The 23,790-nt window shown below is 62.8% G+C and overlaps 1 protein-coding gene across 1 annotated transcript; it reads left to right on the plus strand.

Moving 5' to 3' along the window:
• Window positions 1-559: 559 nt before the first annotated feature.
• On the plus strand, window positions 560-22,066 carry COL6A1 (collagen type VI alpha 1 chain). Its single transcript, XM_030330053.1, has 35 exons — window positions 560-780; window positions 1,332-1,461; window positions 2,979-3,179; window positions 4,233-4,392; window positions 4,557-4,685; window positions 4,784-4,804; window positions 5,001-5,021; window positions 5,099-5,143; window positions 5,943-5,996; window positions 6,500-6,544; window positions 6,677-6,703; window positions 6,893-6,919; window positions 7,008-7,052; window positions 7,225-7,278; window positions 7,472-7,534; window positions 8,321-8,383; window positions 8,579-8,632; window positions 8,725-8,760; window positions 8,964-9,026; window positions 10,570-10,632; window positions 14,685-14,747; window positions 15,449-15,511; window positions 15,886-15,936; window positions 16,096-16,131; window positions 16,721-16,783; window positions 16,980-17,045; window positions 17,608-17,643; window positions 17,914-17,950; window positions 18,309-18,317; window positions 18,586-18,719; window positions 18,939-19,048; window positions 19,150-19,333; window positions 19,437-19,617; window positions 20,449-20,478; window positions 20,608-22,066. Exons 1-35 carry the CDS (start codon window positions 684-686, stop codon window positions 21,228-21,230), a joined length of 3,084 nt encoding a protein of 1,027 aa, XP_030185913.1. The 5' UTR covers window positions 560-683; the 3' UTR covers window positions 21,231-22,066.
• The last annotated feature ends 1,724 nt before the right edge of the window (window positions 22,067-23,790 follow it).

A 23,790-nucleotide genomic window follows, 5' to 3' on the forward strand; every position in this document is an offset into this window, starting at 1 on the left:
ACGCTAGACTATTAAGTTCTAGGAGGCTTATATTACACCCGGGTGTTCGTCTACACGAGAGTTTGGTGACCCCGCCCTGTGCCGTGAGGGATGGTTCACGGGACGGTTGTTGACTTTGTTTTCCCATAGTGAAAAATTGAAGTATCTTTTCCAAATATGTATCTGCTGACCGGTGAAGAAATATTTACATGAACAATGACTGGGAAATCTGACAAAGCAATGTATTTGAAACATTTAAGCCATCGGAGGGCCGCTTGTAGGGAGATGGGTGAAGGGAGCGATTCCATAAGATGCCTGGGTTAGAAACAATCCAGGGGGCTGGAAGGAGATTCGTTCTGCCTGACATTCCTGCTCAGACTTTGGTAAACTCGGCTGCAGTTTCGCTGTGCTCCGCGAGAGCAGACCAGCCGTCTGGCCCCCAAAACAGAGGAAGAAGCTTCCCGAGTCCAGGAGCCCAGAGGGGAGCGCAGGGCGCGGTGACTCACTCCCAGGGAGACCCCCGCCCTCCGCACCGCCCCCGCCCCAGCTCCTCCTCCTCCGCCCAGCCCTCCGTCCCTCCCTCCGTCCCTCCTGGGCTGTGACTTCCCTGCGAGAGCAGAGACAGCTTCTCTCTCTCCCTCTGGTCGCGCCGCAGGCCTACCCTGACCCCTGCCCTCGCTCGATGGTGACACTCCGGCGGTAACATGAAGCTGGCCCATGCTCTGGTGCCTCTGCTGCTGCAGGCCTGCTGGGTGGCCGCTCAGGACGTCCCGGGCAATGACAGGGCGGTCGCCTTCCAGGGTGAGTGCCCGGCCGCATCTCTGACCCTCTGCTTCTGCCGTCCCGGGAACCTGGGCCAGACCCTTCCCTTGACATAAGAGCTGGGGTGCCTGGGGGGCTTGAAATTCTCCGACGCGGTCCGCGGCTCCCACACCCCGGGTCCCCTCTGCTTCTCCGGTCTGAGGGGCGTCAGGCTGGACCAGGGAGGAGGCCCCTATGGGGAGGGCGAGCACCACCCAGGCCTGAGCCTTCAGGGCTCCTCCAGCAGCGCGAGGGGCCGGGTGGGCGCTGTTCTTTCTCTGCCCCCCGCTCATTCCATTTGATTCCCAGCCTGGCAGGCAGTGGAGAAACTTGCCCCCCCCCCCGCCACCCTCCCCGTGCTGTCTCCTTGTTCCCAAGGTTCTGCCGACGAGGGAGGAGCTCCCTGCCCTCCAGGCAGGATTCCCAGGACCCTCATGGGGGCTCTCACAGTCACCCTGCCCCTCACCGGGCACCTGGGGGAGGTGGCCTCTGTGTGCCCAGGGGGGTGCAAGGTGTGAGCCTCAGGCCCCTCCTCCCCACTCTTGGCCCAGACTGCCCTGTGGACCTCTTCTTTGTGCTGGACACCTCTGAGAGCGTGGCCTTGAGGCTGAAGCCCTATGGGGCCCTGGTGGACAAGGTCAAGACCTTTACCAAGCGCTTCATCGACAACCTGAGAGACAGGTAGGAGAGGCCACGCCTTTACCGCCAATCCCACACTTCTGTGAGCTTCTAAGGGAGGGTGGTGGGCCTAGGGGCCCGGCAGGCAGAGCGAGCCTCCTTTCTCATGGAGAAGCGCTGGGTGGTGGCCAGGCCACTCATGCACCTCCCACATCCACAGTGGTTCAGATGAGCCAGAAAAGGGCTGAGTTTGAGATGGATGAGACCAGTCGGCCTGGTCAGCCAGGAGCCTGGGGGACAGTGCTGTGATGGGGGCTCCCAGGACCCCAAACATGCCTCCCCGCTCCCCAACTGTGTGAGTTTCAGGATTTGGCGGGAGGCTCTGTGGCTCCGCCTTGTGCCTGAAGAGGGCACCCCTTGCCCCTGCCTGGACGCTGACCTCTGCCCATGTGGATGGCAGAGTCTGAGTCCTGGACCCGACATCCCAGTGTCCTTAGTGTCCTGGTCCGAGGAGCCCAGAGGGCCTGCCAGCTTCGTTCCGGGTTTGGGGACAGCACACTTCATTCATTCACTTACTCATTCATCTGTCTGATGAGTCTGCAGCTGTGGGGGTGGGAGTCGGGGTGGGGAAGCACCGGCAGTGGGTGTGGCTGACAATAGGACACGCCCATGGGGGGGCAAGGCCATGGGGGGAGGGTCATAGTCAGAACCAGGCTCCTCCCCCATCCATTCAGCTGTGCAGGGCCCCAGCCCCAGTCCTTAGTCAGTCCCTGTTGACTGACTTGATGACCAGGGCGCTGAGCTTCCCGCCCACCGTAAGGGGGTTGCAGGGACAGTGGGCGGGGGCTGCCCAATGTGGGGCATATGACCCGAAACCCTGAACTCAGCCAAGTGTCTGAGCCCCTGAGGTCTGATACCCCCTCCAGGTGCCTGTGGCCTCATTATTCAATTTCTTATGCCTCAGTTTCCCCGCCTGTGAAACGGGGTGAGGTCTTCCTGCTCTTGATGCTGTTAGCGTCACTGTAGGGGCCTCGGTCACCCCATCTGCTGAACAGGCTGAAAGACGTCTACCCCAGGCTCCAATAGAGCAAACCGCTGAAAGCCTCCAGCCAAGGCGCACAGGGGCAGAGAGACGCAGCCACTCAGATCCACGAGGACCCCCCCCCCACCAGTGTCCCACTTAGACCTGCTCTCCGCCTCCCCTGTCACCCTGCCCCCCTCCCACCCATGCCATCCCTGCCCCGCCCCTGCGGCTTTCCCGATGCACACAGCTCCTTACCCAAGGACCCTTGAGATCAGGGGATACGGTGGTCACTCACTGGCTGGGGCTGGCTCTCCTGGCCACCCCCACCCCTCCATGCTGGTCCCAAGGGCAGAAACCCAGCATCTAGGGCCCACAGGAAGTCCAGTCTGGGCTTGCCGGCCCCTGCCTCTCAGGGTGTGACGGGGCCGGGCAGCCGGTCCACCTGTGAAATGGGAGACCGCACGCGGGGAGCCGGGGAGGGAGGCCCTGGAGGTGCCCACGGCAAATGCAGCGCCAGGACCTGGGAGAGTCCACCAGTCCACCCTGTGCTTTGTAGGTACTATCGGTGTGACCGTAACCTGGTGTGGAACGCGGGCGCGCTGCACTACAGCGACGAGGTGGAGATCATCCGCTCGCTCACACGCATGCCCAGCGGTCGCGATGTACTCAAGGCCAGTGTGGATGCGGTCAAGTACTTTGGCAAGGGCACATACACGGACTGCGCCATCAAGAAGGGGCTGGAGGAGCTGCTCGTGGGGTGAGTGCCGTCCATCCACAGCTGCGGTCTGGAAGCCCGTGCGTGTCCCGTGCAGGCTGCACGGCTTCCCGACACAGCTCCCGGCCACCCCAGGAGCCAGTCCTGGTGTTCGAGGACATCACACTGATGGCCACCACCCAAGGGTCACTGTCCACCCCCGGGCTCCCCCTTGAGCTGTCCACTGTCTCAACCACTGAAGGTAGAGGGGGCCGTGGGGCCGGAAGTGCCCCAGTAACCGCAGAGATGGTGTCTGCAGTCAGAGACAGAGACACAGACGGCAGAGTCTTCCTGTAGGGCGCCAGTGTCCCCCGAGCTGGCTCCACACACGACATCCGAACTGCCACGGTGAACAGTCAACAGCATCTGTGGTTGATCGGGGGAGAGGATGCCCCCCTGGCTGCAGCTCAGCCTGGCCACAGCCCCCCATGCCCTTGGCCACAGCCCCCAGGTGCCCCCAGCCACAGGCTCCGGTGCCCCCCTGGCCACAGCCCCCTATGCCCTCGGCCACAGCCCCCAGGTACCTCTGGCCACAGCCCCCAGGTGCCTCCGGCCACAGCCCCCAGGTGCCTCCGGCCACAGGCCCCGGTGCCCCCCTGGCCACAGCCCCTCATGCCCTCGGCCACAGCCCCAAGTGCCCCTGGCCGCAGCCAAGGACGGCTCTTCTGCTGACCCCTCCCACTACCTGTGGTCAGGGGTCCCCCCGTCAGGGTGCCTCAGGGGAGCCAGGACCTGTATCTCCCCCTGGATATGTATGCGTTTTCCAAGATGGGGCTTGAGAGCAATGTGATCCCGCAAGCCTTTATTTTCTGTTTTAATATCCTTGATCATAGCCCACTTTATAGGCAGGACTGACAGAGGGAAACCCGTGCCCAGCATAACAGGAATCAGCCTTCTGAGAGTTGCATTTGGGTCTGGGTCTCCCTCTGGGGCTCTGGCCCCCGGCTCCTCGCCTCCCATCTTGGGGGGTCTCAGCTGTGTTCCAGGGGTACCCTGAGCTGTTAGGGTTGGTGGAGGGGGTGATTGAGGGGCCTCACCACCGCCCACCCCCTGCAGGGGCTCCCACCTGAAGGAGAACAAGTACCTGATTGTAGTGACTGACGGGCACCCCCTGGAGGGCTACAAGGAGCCGTGTGGGGGCCTGGAGGACGCCGTGAACGAGGCCAAGCACCTGGGCATCAAAGTCTTCTCGGTGGCCATCACGCCCGACCACCTGGTAGGAGCCCCTGCGGGGCCTGCTCCATGGAGGGGTGCCGGGCACAGCCTGCGGGGTGCAGAGGTGCAGGCATCGAGCCGCAGGGGGGGGGGCCTCAGGAAGAGCAGCGGTGGGGTGAGGCCGGGCCCCTAGCGGCCATCAACCTTGTCCCTTATCCACACCAGGAGCCACGTCTAAGCATCATCGCCACAGACCACACGTACCGACGCAACTTCACAGCGGCTGACTGGGGGCAGAGCCGGGACGCGGAGGAAGTCATCAGCCAGACCATTGACACCATCATTGACATGATTGTGAGAGGCCGCTCTACCCTCCCGCCGGAGTCCGGAAGGCCGGGAAATCCTGTGGCGCTGAATACAAATTAATTCCACTTTTCCGTTTCACTTTTCAGAAAAACAATGTGGAGCAAGTGGTACGAGCCCCTCCCTTGCCCTCCCGTCCCCCTTCCCCTCTGTCTCCTCCGCCTCTCCCCTGCCCCTCCCTCCTTGGCCCCCCTCCCCCCACCGTCCAGGACATCACCAGCCCCGTCCCCACCGCGGGTGCCCGCCGTCGGAGCTCAGGCCGTGCGCTGAGCCCTGTTCTCTAACGTGTCTTCTCTCCTCCTGCAGTGCTGTTCCTTCGAGTGTCAGGTGAGTGTGGGGCCCCGCCCACCTCTGGGGACACCCAGGATGCTACCTCGGGCTGACCTTTCTCTCCCGTCTTGCAGCCCGCCAGAGGACCTCCCGGACCGCGGGGTGACCCCGGGTACGAGGTGAGCGGTCGCAGGCTCCCTGGAGGGAGAGAAGTGTGGAGTACAGCACTGGACAAATGTCCCTGCAACCTGGAGCCCCTGGTGTTGGGAACGTGGTGGGACCCCGGGCAGCTGTCCTGAGCCCCCACCGAGCACCCACTCACACTAGGTGTGGGGACAGAGAAGGAGCCCCTCCCTGAGCAGGTGTCCCCGACCATGGGGAGAGAGTCCAGTGACCCTGTGGCCGATGCCAGGGGCGAGTCTGGCCAGCTGGCCTCCCAGTCCGACAGCTGGCCTCCCCATGGCAGAGGGGTGAGCATTCGCTGGTGCTTTGCTCCCGGAGGTCCACCTTCTCGTGGGCTGGGCCGCAAACGTGGGGCCCAAGGCCAGGTGTGGCCAACACTTACAACTTTGACCGCCCATCAAAGTCCAGGGTTCTGGCACTCCTAAAAATGTTAGATTGCACGGCCATGCAGCCATATGGGCACCACCCTCCGGAGCTGAGCCGGGCCCCCTCTCCGGCCCAGGAGCCCCGCACAGCAGCAGGAATGGGGTGGGGTGCTGGAGACAAATGTTCGGGGGCCAGCCGGGCGGCATGGGGCAGCACAGGGCCCGGTGGGCTCTGTGGGAGGGGGCGTGTGCCCCTGACCTTGCAGACCCCGGGTCAGGCCACAGGTGACAGGGAAGGAGCCTGAAAACCCTGAAGGCCGATGGAATATCTTCTTAATCCTTTTCTTGTGAGCAAGTTGGGGGTCCTTTCCATCAGGTTTTTAGAAATAAACAAAAATCTTCCCCAACCTTGACCTGCTCTGTGTTGCAGGGAGAACGTGGGAAGCCAGGTCTCCCAGGAGAGAAAGGAGAAGCCGGAGACCCTGTGAGTGCCAAGCACCTGACCTCAGGGGTGGTGGGTGCTGACAACCTGAGGCTGAGAGAGGAGCCGGACTGTGGAAACTTCTAGAAGCATGGCTGGTTTCTGGGCACCATGGTCCTGTGGCCTGACCCTGAGAGGACACGGCCCCAAGGGCAGAGAACGCCAGAAGATGCTGCACAACCATTCCTTCCAGTACATTCTGCCCAGGCCTCCACTCAGGCCCAGCTCATGCCCCTCTCCTCCTAGGGGGCATCCTAGACCTTCCCCATCCCCCCTCCTCCTGGGCCCTGATCTCCCCTCTCCTCCCCGGACTCCACTGAAGAGCCCCCAGGACTGGGAGGAGGAGCCTTCACATCGGGGCTGCTCTCTGGGACTCGGGCCAGTGGTCAGCCAGCCCGGTCTCTCTGGCTGACCAGGCCTGAGCAGAGTGGGGGTCAAGACAGACTGGGGGGGTCGCTATGGCTGCCCTCAGGGCTGCCTAACATACCCCCTCCTCTGTGTTCCAGGGAAGGCCTGGGGACCTCGGACCGGTCGGCTACCAGGGGATGAAGGTACGTCTCCCCCTCCTCCTCCAGAGCTGCCGGCCTGTCCTGGGGCCCAGTGGAACACATCCGGGCTCAGCCCAGGGCATCGGGCCCCAGGACACCAGTGACACCCTCTTTCCTCCTCTGTCTGCTTTTTAGGGAGAAAAAGGGAGCCGAGGGGAGAAGGTGAGTAAAGCAGGACTTTGGGGCACAGAGCCACCCCCCTCAAGCACAGGAGCGTGACACCGCCCATCTCCAGCGTGTCTGAGCTGTGACAAGCTGTGGGGGACCCATCCTGGGACCCATCCCAATTCCCTGGGGACTCGCCCCGTATTGGGGGACCACCCCCCTCACTCTCCCTTCCTGTCTCCACAGGGCTCCAGGGGATCCAAGGGCTACAAGGTGAGTGTGGGGGCGGGGACATGTCTTCTGCCCCAGCGGGGTCCTGTCTGACCTTCGTGAACCCTTCTTTGGCCTTTGTGCCTTGCAGGGAGAGAAGGGCAAGCGTGGCATCGATGGCGTGGACGGCATGAAGGTAACCCCGCCTGGCGGGAGAGCTGGTGACTGGGAGGTGGCGAGAAAGGCAGAAGCTATTTCCTGCCAAGCCCCAGGCCCCAGTGGACCCCAAGCCTCCCGGGCTTTCCCGGGAGGGGATGGATGAGCCAGAACGAAAGTCTTGACCTCTAAATCTGCCTTCCTCCCTCCAGGGGGAGATGGGGTACCCCGGCCTGCCAGGGTGCAAGGGCTCACCCGGATTCGACGTAAGTTGCATTCTGTCACTCACATTTTAAGGCTAAGTTCTCGTGAGCAAATACGGACTCAGCCCTTCTGGAGCTCTAAGAGGTCACGGGCAGGCTGTACCCAGCCCAGACCTGCCTTTTCAGCTTCTATTTGTGTGCAACCCAATGACTGCTGCTGAAGGCTGAGGACTGACCTCCTACAATTTCTTGTCAGGGCGCTCAAGGACCCCCAGGGCCCAAGGGCGACGCGGGTGCCTTCGGACTGAAAGGAGAAAAGGTTGGTGACGTCGGGCAGGCCTCCCTGTGTACCCCGTATGAATCAGAAACCCTCTTGGAAGCAGATTCTCCACCCACCCTGCAAGGACCAGGCCCCCAAGTGGGCAGGCAGGAGGCCGGGGTGGAGAGAGCACAAAACCAAGCTACAACCAAGGACAGGCACAGTCACCCAAGGGGGGCGCCCCCTGTGCCCCCTGCAGCCCCATGTCACTGAGCCTCGGATGCGCCCTGGGGTGCATCACACTGCCCGCCTGCAGCAGACGGACGAGGTGCCCTCACGGCCTAGAATCGTCTGTTCATGTGAAAGTCACCACTTAACAGCAAACAGGAGGCAGAAAAGTAAATAATGAGGACCCAAGGTTTTGAGTCCAACTTAGAGCACAGCTTTCTGCTGTTGGTGCTTTTCCGGCGTTTTCAGCAGCAGGAAGTGCTAAGAAAGATGGAGAAGTAAGGTTGACTGAACGCGTCCTAACCACGCAGGCTTCCTGGACCGGATTTTCGGAATCCGGCCGATTGCTTTGCGGGCCCCGGACCTGACTCTGCCTTCGATGACTAGAAGTGGGCTTGCCCCTCTGCATGAGGGGGACTTGAACAGCAGACGACACGGGGAAGTGGCTTCTGCAGGATTCCTGTAGAGATATGGGTGGTTGGGAAGGTTCTCAGAGTCCAAGGTGTGCTTGGTCAGGTGTGGCCCGAAGTCTGGGTGAGGGGGACTGGTGCAGGGTCACTGGTGGCCCAGGACGGCCGGGCGTAGCCTCCCGCAGGCTGACCTTTCTCATCATTCCAGGGTGCGCCTGGAGCTGATGGGGAGCCTGGGAGGCCGGGGAGCACAGGGCCCCCTGGGGATGAGGTGAGTGTTCACGGAGCCCCTAAAGCAGCCGGGGGTGGGGTGCGGGGGGAGCCGGGAGGGGCCCAGTCTTACTCTCATTCTCCCCCAGGACAGATGGGGGAGGGGAGGGGAGGGGAGGGCGGGAAGTAGGGAGGTGGAGGGGGGCCCGGGAGGGGCCACAGCCCCGGGCCCAGTCCTACCCTTGTTCTCCCCCAGGGCGAGCCGGGGCTGCCTGGTCCCCCGGGAGAGAAGGGCGAGGCCGGCGACGAGGTGAGCGCCCCACGTGATCTCCTGTCCCAACTCCAGGCCCCGAAACAGAGTTCCCATCCCAAACTGATGTTGCTTGTTCCTCTTAATCCCAGGGAAACCCGGGACCGGACGGTGCCCCTGGAGAAAGGGTGAGTGGGGTGGGGTGGCGTCTGGGCCGGCGTGGCCGGCGTGGCTGACAAGCGCCGGGGCTTCTGTCTGAGCTCAGTGGACCTCAGTCTCTGCGAGGCCGGCGTGTCTGGGGGGGCTCAGCCCGTGCCCAGCTGGAGCCCCTTCCTCGATGCCGTGTCCGAGCTGCAGTCTGTCTCACCTCCGTCCGCTGTTCTCCGCACAGGGCGGCCCTGGGGAAAGAGGACCGCGGGGGACCCCAGGCGTGCGCGGCCCCAGGGGAGACCCGGTGAGTCACTGTTCATTAAGCTGAGACCCCACACCCCAGGAGGGGGCCAGAGACTGCGGTCAGGTGAGGTCAGGCCGTCAGCCTCACAGGACACATGCCACCAAGTCCCTTTGGCATCTAGATTTCACCCACACCCTCACCTGCTGTTTTCCCGAAGTCTGTCTCCCCGGCTCTGGAAGTGTGGCAGCCCCCCTCCCCGCCCCCGACCCCGGAGCACCTCGAGGGGTGTGAGCAGGGCGGGGAGATGGGGGGTGTGGGCCCAGATGAGGAGTGCGAGGGGCGGGGTTATCCCCTCCGCCCATCACCGATGACCAGCGTGTGCAGGGGAAACCGTCACACACACACACACACACACACACACAGTCACACAGAGACACACAGCCACACCGGGACTCACAACGGCCATCCCGGATGCAGCACCGGGAATAGTCTGCACAGCACTGGCTCCACACCTGTCATCGAGTGCACGCCTCTCACTCAGGTGGCTGCACGGCTCCTCCCGTGTCACGATTCACTCAACTCACCATCACACATCTGGGCTTTTCCAAACACCTGCAGCCCCCCAGCAGCCCCTTAAACGTTGCGGACAGAGCTCACACTCTGGAACGGTCCTTTCTTACAACTTGAAGAGCGGGAAAGTTGAGAAGCCAGGCCCACACGGACTTCGTGGTCACAATGGCCCAGCAGGCTTGCCGAGCTGTGGCCCGAAGCGCAGCCTCCTTCCAGAGCTTTCTGTGGCCCTTGGTTCATTGGAAGGTTCTGCAGGAGCTGGAGGGCAGACACCAGAGACTGTGCCTGGTTAGAGGAGGGGAGCGCCCACCCCCACCGTTCCGGAGCCAGCAGGGAGGGATGATGGTCTTCAGACCTGGGTGAGGACCTGGCCTTCTCGCTGCAGAGCAGGGCAAGGCTTCATCTCATCCCGGGAACAGGACACCGCGGAGGCCGTGTGGTCCCTCTCGCTGTGACCACCCTGGCAAAACCGCTCCTCCTGAGCACGTGTGTCTGGGTGTCCCAATGGGGAGAGCGAGCTTAGCCTGAGGCTAAGGTCACTGAAAGAGAGATTTGCTCTCTGCCCCGTCCTTGCTCCTTGTGCACTGCCCAGAACCCCCCCGGCCCCCAGGAGGGCAGGGAGGGACACTGAAGCAGGGATAGCATGGCCTGACCCCTTCCAAGCCTACCGTGCTGAGATCAGGGAATGGAGGGAAGGCCAGGCCACACCCCAGGAAGCGCCCAGAGAGAACAGAGGCCGGCAGGGGTTAGGCGGGGCTCCAGCTCCTGAGACCCATCAGTGAGCCTCACTGGACAAGCAGCTAACATCAGGGGCTGCCCCCTGAAACCCCGAGAACCTCCAGATGTCCGTGTGCCTGGCCACCGTATATAAAAACCCAGGGGAAGGATGAGGCCAGGCCCACGGTGGAGGGTGGCCCTTCCTGATCTGGCCTCTGCTGGCTCAAGAGCTGCGGGACCCCCAGCCTTGCCCAGCGGCCACCCGGGCAGCTTGACCTCTCCTGGCCTCCACACTCACTGGCTCACTCCTCCCCAGGGCGAAGCCGGACCCCAGGGTGACCAGGGACGAGAAGGCCCCGTCGGCATCCCCGGAGACCCGGTAGGAAGCTGTCTGGGGGTGGGGGGCCGTGTCGGCTGCCAGCAGAAAGGCTCCAGCAGCTCCTGGATTTAAGGGCAGTCCCTCTCCACTTATGACTCAGGGGACTTCCTGCAGGGGCTGCCCAGGGTCAGGAGCCAGTGGTGGGGGGCAGCCGGGGTGCCCAGCCCCTGTGCCCCTGTCACCTGGCAGGCGTCTGCCAGGATGCAGAGCTCAGGGAGCACACGCCCAGGAGCCCCCCAAGCTCTGCCCTCAGAGTGGGTGAGAGGGGCGCCTGGCTCGATTGGCACTGGAAGATGGCAGCAAGGACTTGAGGGGCCCTGGGACCCCTGGAGACATCCCCTGGCCTGGTGGGGCAGGGTCACCCCATACTGGAGATGGTGTGTTTGAGCCCCCCAGGAGACACCAGGTGAGGAAGAGGCTTGTTCAGCGTTTGGAATCCAGGTGTGAGATCCTGGCTGGAGGCAGATTTGAGAGTGTCAGTGCACGGAAGTTTCCAGAATTCCTGGATGTGACACCTTCCAGATGCCATGCTGGCGGAGGGGACGAGGGGAGGAAAGTGGGGGCTAAGAAAGCAGAGGGCCAGAGCGGGTCTTGGCCTCAGATGGCGCATCGTCCCCAGCACAGGGGAGGGGTCTGCCTTTCCTGCCTCGTTGTCAGGAGGTCATGTTGCTCCAGATCAGGGAGGAGCTGTGGCTGTGGGCCCGAGGTGACCACCCCCCAAAAGAGCACACGAAGGGGCTGGGTGGGACATGTCCTCCCCACACCCTTCAGGGGACCCCCTCGGGTGGCCTAGACCCTCTCACCCTGCCCGCTACTCTGTGATGGGGGTCGCTCGCTGGGTGTTTCCAAGTCCTCCCTGCAGGGGACGAGGTGGCTGCCTGGCCTGCAGGAAGGACTCTGAGCTGAGACTGGGGACCTCCCGGTTGGCAGGAGGAGGGGACAGCAGCACTGGTGGGCACAGAGTTCCAAACAGGACAGCAAGGACGAGGACAGCAGCTGCGAGTGGGGGCCAACCGTGGCGGGGCCAGGCCTGGGGCTCTGGTGGGCCTTGGCTTGTGGCTTTGAGTGTTTTGGTGGCTTTTCTTGTGGAGAGAATTTGGAATCGGTATTTTAACGAAAAGTGATTTAAAAAGCGGGAAAGAAGAAGCAGCCACAACAGGGTTGCTGAGTCTCCTGACGGTGCATTAAAAATGCGCCTGGGTCCATTCCAGTGTGGGGTGCACTTCCGCGGACCCAGCTCGGTGGGAAACTCTCCCCGCACATAATTCCGAGCCGGGCTCGCTAGGAGCCAGCCACTCCCAGGGTCTGTGGCCGCCTGTGAGCAGAAGAGGCACCAGAGGACCCCAGAGCTGCCGGCACAGAGCCAGAGAATTCTGAGTGTCTGGATCCCCCCTTCTTGGAGGAAAGCGGAGTAGTGTCTCTCGAGTCAAGTAGGCGTAGAAGTTCCCTGGCTTGTAGACACAAGACCCCGTAAACGGGCCACCTCACCTGTTTGGGAGAAGTGGTTAAGTCAGTAACTCTAGCAGAAGAAAGGCTCGCGTGGAAAAAGAGTTCTCCTGACCCCGTGCCCCTCCCCCCCACAGGGACGGATTCTTACTGTCTTCTAAAATCTAGTTTCTTCTAGAATCCTTTCAGACGAAGCACAGGGTGTGAGAGGGTGCGGGGGTATGCGCGTCGTCTACACGAACAGCATCGCGCCACGATGCTTTTTGCCCGATCCACCTGGGGACCGGCCAGGTCAGCCCCACGGACTCCACCTGGAAGCCTGCAGACGCCCCTGTCTAGTCCGTCGTCAACACGTATGCAGGCAGCCTCCGGTATTTTGCTTTACAGAAAAATACTGAAACAGATATCAATGCCCATCTGTCTGTCTCTTAGCTCCTCTGGTCTCTCCATTTGCCCAACGATCCATCCGTCCATCCATCTGTCCATCTTGAAATACTTGCAAGGCTACATCCAGAATGTAAATTCTTAGTAGCATAATGTCTCGGCCAAATGATGTGTGTGTGTGTGCGCGCGCGCGCGTGTGTGTTGTTTGCCAAATACTTCTACTTGACCTAGCCCCCACTTACGTGCCCCCCAAGAGTGTAAAACAGCTGCTGTGTTCACACCTCTGCCCACAAGAGAGATCCCACCCCGTCTGGGTGTCTGTGCACCTTGGGAGAAGGCCTTGTGCGCTCGTGCCTTGCGCCACGGTCTATGGGAAAGGCCGAGTGTGGTCTCTCGGGTTTCCAGGCCGACGTGTCCCTGTCTCGGGCTGTTCCTTCAGTGGTTGGTTCTCTGCTGGGTCCGTTTCTGTGCTGAGGTGCAGGAGGCTCCTACCCACAGACCTTTTTCCAAGTTTGCAGTTGCATGTGGCTCCGTCCCGATATCTTGTGGTTCAGGATGTCCCGCTCGTTTACAAGATTCCAAATACCTTCCCGCCTTTATTGTAGTCTTTGCTTTCTCTTTGATGCATCTGGAGGATCTGCCAGGGTTCGAAGCGAGGCGGGCTTGGCCTTTTCTGTGAATAGGGAGCCGGTCAGCACAACCCCGGCCTTTCCTGGCGATGGAGGACACCCATCGGGTGTCAACCTCTCTTCGCTGCAGCTTTCTGGAATCCCTGCCCTCTTTCTGCCCCTGTTCTAATGAGGCGTCCTCCCAGGAGGGCCTGCTCCGGCTGCCTGCGACGTTCCCAGGCTCCCCTGCCTTCTTCAGACGGTGTGACTGCCCTACAGGATGGTCAGCGTGGCCAGGACAAGCCGGCCACGATCTGGTCCTTCCCCGTGGCACAATTCAGGAAGTCGTTCGAGGCGCTAGGACATAAGACACTAAGAGGGGAAAAGTGTCGCCAGCGTTTACTCCAGTAGCACCTGCTTGTCCCAGAGTAACTGTCACTGTAAAGCCAGACATCACCAGAGACAGCTGGGGGCCGGGGAGGGTGCTGTGTCCCTCCAGCCCGTGGCCCAGCTGGGGAGGGTCGGCTCTCTGGCCACTTGTTCACCTGAACCCTCCGTGAGGGGTGGGGAGGTTAGGTGGCTGTGGAATCTGGTTTGTTCACACTGGACATCCGCCTTCCCGGCCGCAGCACAGTTTCTGCCCCCAGGGCTGCCCTCCTCCCAACTCCGTTGCAGCCCCACGACTCCAGACCCGCTAGGCAGTTGGCTTCTGCGCCAGGGTGTCCGTGCAGAAGTTTCTGGGAGATGTGTTTTCCCAGAGCAGAGGAGGGATCCAGAAACTGGAGGGAAGGGTACAGTCCCGCTGCAGCCCCTGCCAGGGCCTCGCCTCTTGTCCCTGTGGGGGGGCACTGCCACCTCCTTGTGCAGACGCCAGCACTGCCCACCGGGAGCAGGGGGGCCCCTCGGGCCGCATCCCAGGAGGTGCCCACCCAGCAGGCCAGCCGCTGAGACAGCTCTGCAGAAACTGTCCCCAAGCGTGGCCCTCCGCTGTCTGCTGGGTCGCCGTATTCCTGTCTCCTGGGGCCCCGGACACACCTCCCACTGGCCTGGGCTCTGCTTCCCATTCTCCCTCCTGGCCCCCATTTCAGGTTCCCAAACCGACCTCTGGGAGCCCCAAGTTGGGGGCTGCTGGTCCTCGCGGTCGGCGAGCAAAGCCCCAGGTTAAGTGAGTGACACTGACACTGCCTGGGCCCAGAGCTGGACCCTCCTGTGGTCGCAGCAGGAGCCTCCCGGCTGACCTCTGCCTAATGGGACAGGCCAGATACGGGGAGTTGTGCGCCTTGTGAGAGGGACTAGAGAAGAAAAGCCTCACCAGGAGGCATCAGCCTGATGATGGGCTGGGAGACGGGCCTCTGAGTCCAGGGTCATGGCTGGCAGGGTCCCCAGGGGCCAGGCAGGCCAGCCGGCTCCGTACGTGGTTTGTGCTCACCCCTTCTTTGGGCCTGGCTGGGTATGTCCCTGAAGTGCTCAGGGGACCAAGACTCTGGACCCAGAAAGGTAGGCAACTGGCCTCCAGGGAGAGGTGTAGACCAAGCAGGCCAGCCGGCATGGGTCTGGGGCCCGGAGGGCTGGGGCGGGGCTGAAAGGGGTCTGACAGATGTATCTTCTTTGCAGGGTGAGGCTGGCCCCATTGGACCTAAAGGGTACCGAGGCGACGAGGGGCCCCCGGGGCCTGAGGTGAGTAGCCCTCCCTGCCCCGGCCCCAGACCCTAGCCCCTGCAACGGCCCTTAGGACTGGGGAGCGCCCCCAGTCTACACACACACACAAATGTTTTAGTGCATTTCATGGTATCTGTGCCTTTCAGGAAACATGGAAAATGCAGAAAAAAATAAAACAGAGAATTGAAATCTAAACCATTACCACCCAGAGATAAATAATACAAACATTTTAGCTTATTTCTCTCCAATTTATTTTTCTTATTTCCACATTATGCCTTATAAATTTGGCTTCACAAAGTTTTTTCTTTTCAATTTTGCCATTATGAATGTTTTCTGAAACCCTAAAGATTTTGTAAACTGCGGCGGACGCGTGCTTGCTCAGTCCCGCCCGTGCCGAGTCCCTTTGTCTCTCTGAGCTCTGGGGTTGGAACTCCCAGCCCCGGAGGTAACGGTCAGTAGGCACGTAGTGCCACTTCTGGTCCTGTCCTGGGGGTGCCGTCTGGGTGGGTTACTGGGCAGGAGGTATGGACTCCCCACCATCCCTAGGATGATGGATTTAAAGATCCTTCTTTTAATCATTGCTGTGCTGATGAGTAGAAATGTTGTTTTATTTAACTCGGCCTTCGTTTTCCGCAGAGAGGTGGTGTGCGTCCGGGCCTGCGCTGCTGGCTGCCTGGATGTCCACTTGACTTTCCCAAACCCCCTCCTCCCCTCCTTAGGGTTCCAAGAGGGGCCCCAGGGCCCCGGGACCCCCCGGAGACCCCGGGCTGATGGGCGAAAGGGTGAGTGGTGGTCCCGAGGGCCTGGGTGGGGGTGGTGCCGGGCTGCTGGCGACTGGGAAGCCATGGTTCGAGCCCTGGGCTTCAACTGGGAAGAGCGTACATGTGGGGCTGAGGGTCCCAGGTGCAGTGTCTGGAGAGGTGCGTCCTCCACAGGCGACTGTCCCCTCTGTGTCTGGGGGCACCACGGGCGCTGCAGTCACTGTGGTCCTCGTGGTCATGGTGCTCCCCACAGGCACCGCCCCTCCTGCTCCAAAGTCTGGGGACACGCAGGGCAGTCCTGGGCAGGGGGATGCCTTCCGGGCTGCAGAAGCCCCTCGGGGCACCATCCCGAGCCCGGCGATTCCCAGCGACAGGACTTGGTCTGCTCTCCACAGGGGGAAGACGGCCCACCCGGAAACGGCACTGAGGGCTTCCCTGGCTTCCCCGTGAGTGCCCCAGACTCCTGTCCTAGCGCCCCCTCTGGCCAGCCGGGTTGGACCCAGGACCACGGGCCGGACCGGGAAGCCGTGGCTGGGATCATCCAATGGGCACCCCCCCCCCAGCCAAATCGGAGCCTGGCCTGACTGTCCCGCCTTCCCCCGCAGGGCTATCCAGGCAGCAGGGGCCCCCCCGGGATAAACGTGAGTACACGCCCACCATCGGGCTCCTCCTGGTGTGTTCACAGGCACGCGCACAGGCGCGTGACATACACGCACACGTTCACACGTGTCCCCAGCACAGGCTTGGAGCCGAGGCCCCTCCCACGTGGGTCTCAGCCCGTGGGTGCCCCTGCCTGGCCCAGGGGCACACCTGGCGACCGGCACTTCCCTCTGGGCTCCCGGGGGCTCAAACCTCGGGGTGTCCCTCTGGCTGGCACTCAGCCGCAGGAACATGTGCCCGCTCTGGCGGGTCACCGTGTCTCCTTTATCTTGTCCTTGTAAAACTTCTGCTTCTTAGAGAGGAAATGCAGTGCTGTGACTGACAGTAAATAAGGCTGACTGAAAAGGGAAAGCTGGTGGAGGAGACGGCTGGCCGGAGGCCGGTGCCGGGTGGGAGAGCCCCGGCCGAGGCCCTCGCCGGAGTGAAGATGCGGCCCTGCCCCCCGCCCTCCCCGGGAGCCCAGGCCCTCGGCACCCACCCCGCCCCTGGGCCAGGGTCCCAGCCACCCACGCACACCTGCCCCTCCGGACCCTCCGCCACAGCGACCGCGTGTTCCCCTGTCACCCGCAGGGCACTAAAGGCTACCCGGGCCTCAAGGGGGACGAAGGAGAAGCCGGAGACCCTGGAGAGGACGTGAGTGCAGAGCTCACTGGGGAGGTTGCACAGTCACCGCCGGGGGTTGTAGAGGGAGGCAGCCGTGTGCCGCCAGGGCTGCTGAGGCTCTGAGGGCAGGCGTGGGGCCATCGGGGCACAGTGAACACGGACAGAATGCAGCAGATGGCTAGTCGATGGTGGTCGTGTCTGGTGACACTGTGCCGTTCCCCTCCAGAACAACGACATCGCACCCCCAGGTGTCAAAGGAGCCAAGGGATACCGAGGCCCCGAAGGCCCCCAGGTGAGCGGCTGCGGCCAGCCGGGGTAGGGCACACTGGCGTTCTGAGGCTGCAGAGGGGCAGGGGTGGGAACTGCGGGAGTGGGTCTCCGGGGAAGGGTTCAGGGAGGCTGGCACTTTGACAGCAGGGTTGGGAGGGAACAGGCAATTTCAAGGGTTGTGGGAGATCAGAGAAGGGGGAGCAGCCCGTCACCAGGTGAGGGGTGAAGAGAGTGCAGCAGAGCCCGGGGTGGGTGCCTGGGGGGTCCCCTGTCCATCAAGGTGGCACAGTCAGACTGGGGCGAACTATCCTCCCGGTGCTGAGTGCCCAGATGGTGAGGGCCATGCCCGGCCCACCTGCTGGCCCCCGGGCAGGGAGTAAGTGCCAGCCAGTGATTACAGAATGATGGCAGTTAGGGACTCTCCACCAGCCCTGAGCACGCAGGCCTTCAGGGGCTCCTAATGGGAAGCGGGGTCAGCCCGGAGGCCAGAAGGGTGAGGGTGGGCTTGCTCAGGGCTCCCGTCAGACCTGCAGCTCAGGAAGTGATGCGCCCTTATCACTTTTTTCCGGTCCTTCCTCGGACAGGGACCCCCAGGACACACGGGACCACCCGGGCCAGATGTAAGTGGGTGTCTGTGAACGTCCCTGGGGGGCCGACCACTCTGGCTAAGAATCCCGTGGGGTGGGGAGCCATGACGGCAACGGGGGCATGAAATTGTCATGGAGGAACACGGGGTGACCACATATCAGTGACCACTTCAGGTGCCCCTGCTGCGGGGTGCCTAATACTCTGAGTCAGAGCCGCTATCCCAACCCAGTCCCACTGTGGTCCGCGGGGTGGCAACTGGGGGACCAGTTCAGCCCCTGGTGCCTGCGTCTCTTCCCCTCCAGGAATGTGAGATCTTGGACATCATCATGAAAATGTGCTGTGAGTATCTCTCATCTTTGAATAACTGTCTCAGTTGGAAGGAACTAGGTCCCACCCGCCCCAGCGCCCACTGCTGGTGCCCACGGAGGGACCATTTGAGCTTCGGCAGGGAGGGAGACAAACAGGAGGGGTGGGAGTGTGCCCCACCCACAAGAAAGTCCCCAAAGGTCGGGGGCAGGGGCCAAGCCACTGTCACCCCCACCGCCCTTCCCCGGGTGGCCTGAGCACCAGGCAGAGCAGCCTACCCTGGTGAGGGTGGTCCAGGCGGGTGGGGAGCTGGCAGAGGGTTTATGACCTGATTTGTAATACGATGTGGGATCTCGACTGGAATGTAACTCATTTCTCCTCTTTTCCCCAGCTTGCTGTGGTGAGTCATTTGAATGTTTCTTGAGGGTTCCCTGTGGGTGACAGGGCTATGCCCCCTCCTCCCAGTTTATCCTGTAGAGCAGCAGGGGACCTCACCCCCTCACCATGCCACCATGGCCTTGGGGCTGGCCTGTCCCTGTCCTCGCCGCAGGGACCCACGCGGCCAGCCACAGGCAGGGGCCAGAAGCCCCGGGGTCCCGGCTGGGGGTGCAGCTCTGCTGAGGGGGGCCCTGGGAGGCCCCAAGGGCTGACCCCTTCCTTGCCTGCAGAGTGCAAGTGTGGCCCCATCGACATCCTCTTCGTGCTGGACAGCTCGGAGAGCATAGGCCTTCAGAACTTTGAGATCGCCAAGGACTTCATCATCAAGGTCATCGACCGGCTGAGCAGAGACGAGCTGGTCAAGGTGAGTCACACCCGCCCTGCTGCGTCCCAGGGACACCAGGCTGGGAAGGGGTGGGTCCCGGGGCCCTTGTTCCTTAAAAGCTATAACCTCCACCCCCCAGAGTATGAGTGTGGTGGAGGGGGGCCTGTGGGCCAGGTCGGCCTGGGACAGATGGTGGGTGGAGGGGTGGCTGCTGGGACCCCCACGTCCCCTCCTGACCTTGGCGTGTGACACGTGCAGTTTGAGCCCCGGCAGTCGCACGCAGGGGTGGTGCAGTACAGCCACAACCAGATGCAGGAGCACGTGGACATGAGGACCTCCAACATCAGGAACGCTCAGGAGCTCAAGGAGTGAGTGCGGCGGCGTGCCCGGCCAGCCCCGCCCCCCGGCAGCCCGGCCCCGCCCCCCGGCCCCGCCCCCGGCACTGACAGCAGGTGCTCTGGCCCCACAGAGCCATCAAGAAGCTGCAGTGGATGGCGGGGGGCACGTTCACCGGCGAGGCCCTGCAGTACACGCGGGACCGGCTGCTGCCACCCTCCGACAACAACCAGATAGTGCTAGTCATCACGGACGGCCGCTCAGACACCCAGAGGGACCCCACCCCGCTCAGCGTGCTCTGCGGCCCGGACGTCCAGGTGGGGCCACCCCCACGCCACCCGCCGCCCCTCCTGCCCCTCCCCCCGGAATGTGGGGGACCTTCTCCACCCGGGCCACGCCGACACCGCCCCTCCCCTACAGGTGGTCTCCGTGGGCATCAAGGACATGTTTGGCTTCGTCGCGGGCTCCGACCAGCTCAACGTCATCTCCTGCCAAGGCCTGGGGCCCCAGGGCCGGCCAGGCATCTCGCTGGTGAAGGAGAACTATGCCGAGCTGCTCGAGGACGCCTTCCTAAAGAACATCACCACCCAGATCTGCATAGGTGGGCTCGGGGTGGGCGCCGCACTGGGAGGGCCGCATCGGGGCGGCCGAGGCGAGGCTCTGCTCTCAGCCCCGCGACCTCCTGGCCACACGGGCCCGGCACCCCCCGCCGACGGCACCAGGGCCTCCCCACAGGCCGCCTCGCACTGGCGCTTGAGGACGCAGTGGCGCAGCTCCCACGCTCCCAGTGCGGGCGGCACCGTGCTTCTCGCACTTCCTCCCGTGAGCGCTGGTGCTCGCCGTGGTCCCGGCAGGTGCATCCACACGCCGGGGCAGGGGTTGGCCTCGGAGCTCAAGACCACTCAGAGGCCCCCGCCGCAGAACACGCCTTTCTGGGCCCGGCCCGGTGGTAGAGCTGGGTCTGCAGCGCAGGCAGCTGGTGGACGGCCAGACACAGCTGCCGCGGTCAGATACGCCTGCCTGCAGCCACCCGGTCGGTGTCGCCTGGGGACAGTGTGGCGCGGGGTGTCTGACCTGCAGACCGTCCTTTCTCCTCGCTGAGCTTCGGCCAACCGGTCCTCGGAAGGGGCCGGGGCTCTGCCCCCCCCCCCCCCGCCCCTCACTGGGTTGGTGTGAGGGCCACAGAACAGCAGGCGGGGGCCCGGCCCAAGACCTCAAGGCCCACCCTCGAAAAGGGGGGCACCCCTTCTCGGCGGGGCCGAGTGGGCCGAGTAGATGCTGGCCAGGCGTCTAGGAGTGCCACCTGTGCACGTGGCTACTCCACGCCTGCCATGCGAGAGCTCTGCCGCCATTTTTGCTGGGGGATTACAGCCGGGAGGGTGGTCCGCGAGATCACTGGCTTCACACCGCATGGCGTTTTTCTCTCTTACAGACAAGAAGTGCCCAGATTACACGTGCCCAAGTGAGTACCCGGGGCGCGTGGACGGGGTGCCGGCGGGGGCTCCCGGAGGAGGGCGAGAGATAGGGGGAGCCCAGGGCGGCCGAGTCGGGGGGCCCCGGCCGCGCACCAACACGACCCCCCACCCCGCAGTCACCTTCACCTCCCCGGCCGACATCACCATCCTGCTGGACGGCTCGGCCAGCGTGGGCAGCCACAACTTCGACGCCACCAGGCGCTTCGCCAAGCGGCTGGCCGAGCGCTTCCTGACGGCGGGCAAGACGAACCCCTCCCACGACGTGCGGGTGTCGGTGCTGCAGTACAGCGGCCCCGGGCAGCAGCAGCCGGAGCGCGCGTCGCTGCAGTTTCTGCAGAACTACACCGTGCTGGCCGGCACCGTGGACAGCATGACCTTCTTCAACGACGCCACTGACGTCAACGACGCCCTCGGCTACGTGACGCGCTTCTACCGCGAGGCCTCGTCCGTCCCAGCCAAGAAGAGGCTGCTGCTCTTCTCTGACGGCAACTCACAGGGGGCCACGGCGGCGGCCATCGAGAAGGCGGTGCAGGAGGCCCAGCGGGCAGGCATCGAGATCTTCGTGGTGGTGGTGGGCCACCAGGTGAACGAGCCGCACATCCGCGTCCTGGTCACGGGCAAGACGGCCGAGTACGACGTGGCCTATGGCGAGCGTCACCTGTTCCGCGTGCCCAGCTACCGGGCCCTAACGCGTGGCGTCTTCTACCAGACGGTGTCCAGGAAGGTGGCGCTGAGCTAGCGCCGGGGCCCCTCTCCCACCGCGAAAACGGGAAGGAAGATGTGACGTGAATGTTCCTGACCAACCTGATGAGCTGGATGTTTCTAAAGGAAAGGCTTGAAAAGCCGCGTGTGTTTTGCCCGCCCCTGGGGTCCCGGGACCCTGCCAGCGCCTACCCCGCTCACCGTGTTAGCATCCCCCCACCCCCAGCAGGCTCTGAATCCCCGAAGGCGCTTCCCCCTTCCCTGTCTGGGGGGGTCGCTTGAGTGCCCCCCTCCCGCACCTCCCGCATAGTCTGACTTTTCTCACTAATCCCGCACAATTCTTTAGTTAGCATTTCATGTACACTCTCGAAAGTCTGCTAGTAAATTCGTGTGAGACGGTGGACGCTTCGTTTTTGGAAAGCCAAGGTCGAGAGCATTTTTAAAACATGACCCCTGACGAGTAGACTCCTCCACGTAAGGTTCTCCTCCCTCAGGGCTCAGACCTTGGTTCCTGAGGCCTCGGGCCACAGAGCTCAGGGCAAGCGAACGCTTACACGCTGGCTGGTGTCTTCAGAAAACGGCAGAAAACGGTGACTCCCCAACCCGAAAACCCCGAGAACAACGGTGCTACCCCGTAGACCCCTGCCCCATCTACTCAGAGGCCTAGACCCCTGGGCCATCCAGTGACACAAAGTGATGTGTTTTAAAAAAATAATAAAAAATAACCCAAAGCTCTTTTTCCTCAAGAGAGCGATTGGTTCCACATTTTATTCAAGATCCCGTTTATTTGTTAGTTTTATTTTTACTCCTTCCTGGGTTTTTTCTCACTGTGTCCACATCAGAGGCTTTTTGAAATAAAAGTTTTCACTCCTCCGTCCGCGGTCATCTTTCTGTGGAGTAAAAAAATCCCCGCAGACCCGCACTTCCCACAACAGGACGAGACCGTGGAGATGGGCGGGGGTCCGGACGGACAGCCCTCTCTGGGGTCGGGGAGGACTGTCCACGGATGGCGAGGAGCAGGGAGGGGCCCCGACACCCTGCGCCACAAAAGCAGAAGCGTGTCAGGTCTCAGAGGGCTGGGAGAGCTGGCCGGATCCAACGAGACGAAACCCCAGAAAGGCCAGCCTTCTGGCACCAGAGACAGCCTGCGAGTCCCTGAGGAGGAGGCGGCGGGACCGGCGGGCCCCGTGGAAAGCTGCCTGGGAGACCCGGCCCGGGTCCAGAGAGAGGTGGCAGGGGGCCGTGGCTGTCCCTTCACAGGAACGGCCCTGGCCTCAGGAAGGTCAGAGTGGACGGGGAGGCCCAGCCTGGCTCGGATTCCCGAGGGGGAGACGCACGGCCGCCGGGCCCCCGAGTGCTCGGCGCCCTGCTGCAGGGCCTGCCGGTGGCCGAGGGGAGGGGGTGGGGCCGGCGCGCTTCGGCCCCAGGGGTTAAAGGAGGGCAGGTGTGCGGGCACCAGGTACCAGGGCCAGTAGAGGCGGGTGGCGGGAACTGCACGGGGTCCTGGCCGGGGGGGATCCTGACAAGAAGGGGCAGGGACGGGACACCCTTCACCGGACACACGTGGAAAGCCGGGCAGTGGGGCCAGGGCACGACTCCAGCAGAGAACAGCACCCCACATAGCATCGGTGGGTGTCAGCACAGTCTGCAAGGGAGTCTCAGAGACACCCAGTCCCAGCCCCTGCACTGACATCACACATGCACGTGACGAGAACCAGACAGCTGCCAGCACGGAAAGTTTCCATTCACTCGGCCGACATCCATCCCGGGGGCCTGTTTGCTGCAGCGTGACCCCAACGTTAGCCCGCCCGTCACGCCCTGCGAGCCCCCAGCCTGAGGGATGTCCCTGCAGCGGCCACAGATCCTGGCTCCTTCCCCACCACCTGCACCTGGTACCTCGAGCCGGTCACCTGCGCCTCACCTCACTCTCGTGAACTGCAAAATGGGTTCATGAACCCGTAACAGCCACCTGGGAGGGCCGGCAAAGAGGCCCGAGGCCACCTGGTGCCCGTCACGGGGAGGCCAGAAGGCTGGCTGGGGAGGACAGCAGGGGCCCGGTGAAGAGGTGCCAGCTCCAGACCCTCCCCTCGACCCTCCATGCACAAGTTCCCTCCTGGTCGCCCCAGGTCGCACCCCGGTCAGGTGGGGTCTGTGGGTTTTTCCTCCTGCCTGGGAGGGGTCATCCGAGACCTCTCCCGAGGGAAAGGGGGAGGGCTGAAGTGTGTGTTTAAGAAAGGACCGCGTCTGTAATCCCTGAATCATCTCTCTAACTGGAACCGATGGCTGAGAACCCAGGTCTGAAATGAGGGCCACACTCTGTTCCCTGCTGTACTTCTTAACCCCTCGCCTCCCGACGTCCACGAGGAAAACCTAAGGAGCCCCCATTCACATTAGGGAACCTGACATTTAAAATAGGTTATGAAGGAAACTGCAGGCTCCATCATGCCTTGTCCGTTCCAAGTTTACGAAAGCAATATTTTAGATCATGGCAGTGAAGTCTTGAAACATAAGTGCACAGCCAGCTACCCCTGATTGTAAGGGGGGGCAGTGATCCCCGTTCCTGGGCCAGGAGGCAGCCGGTGCCCAGCAGCTCTACC

This window comes from Lynx canadensis, chromosome C2 (assembly GCF_007474595.2).
Source record: "Lynx canadensis isolate LIC74 chromosome C2, mLynCan4.pri.v2, whole genome shotgun sequence".
Classification (NCBI taxonomy): domain Eukaryota; kingdom Metazoa; phylum Chordata; class Mammalia; order Carnivora; family Felidae; genus Lynx; species Lynx canadensis.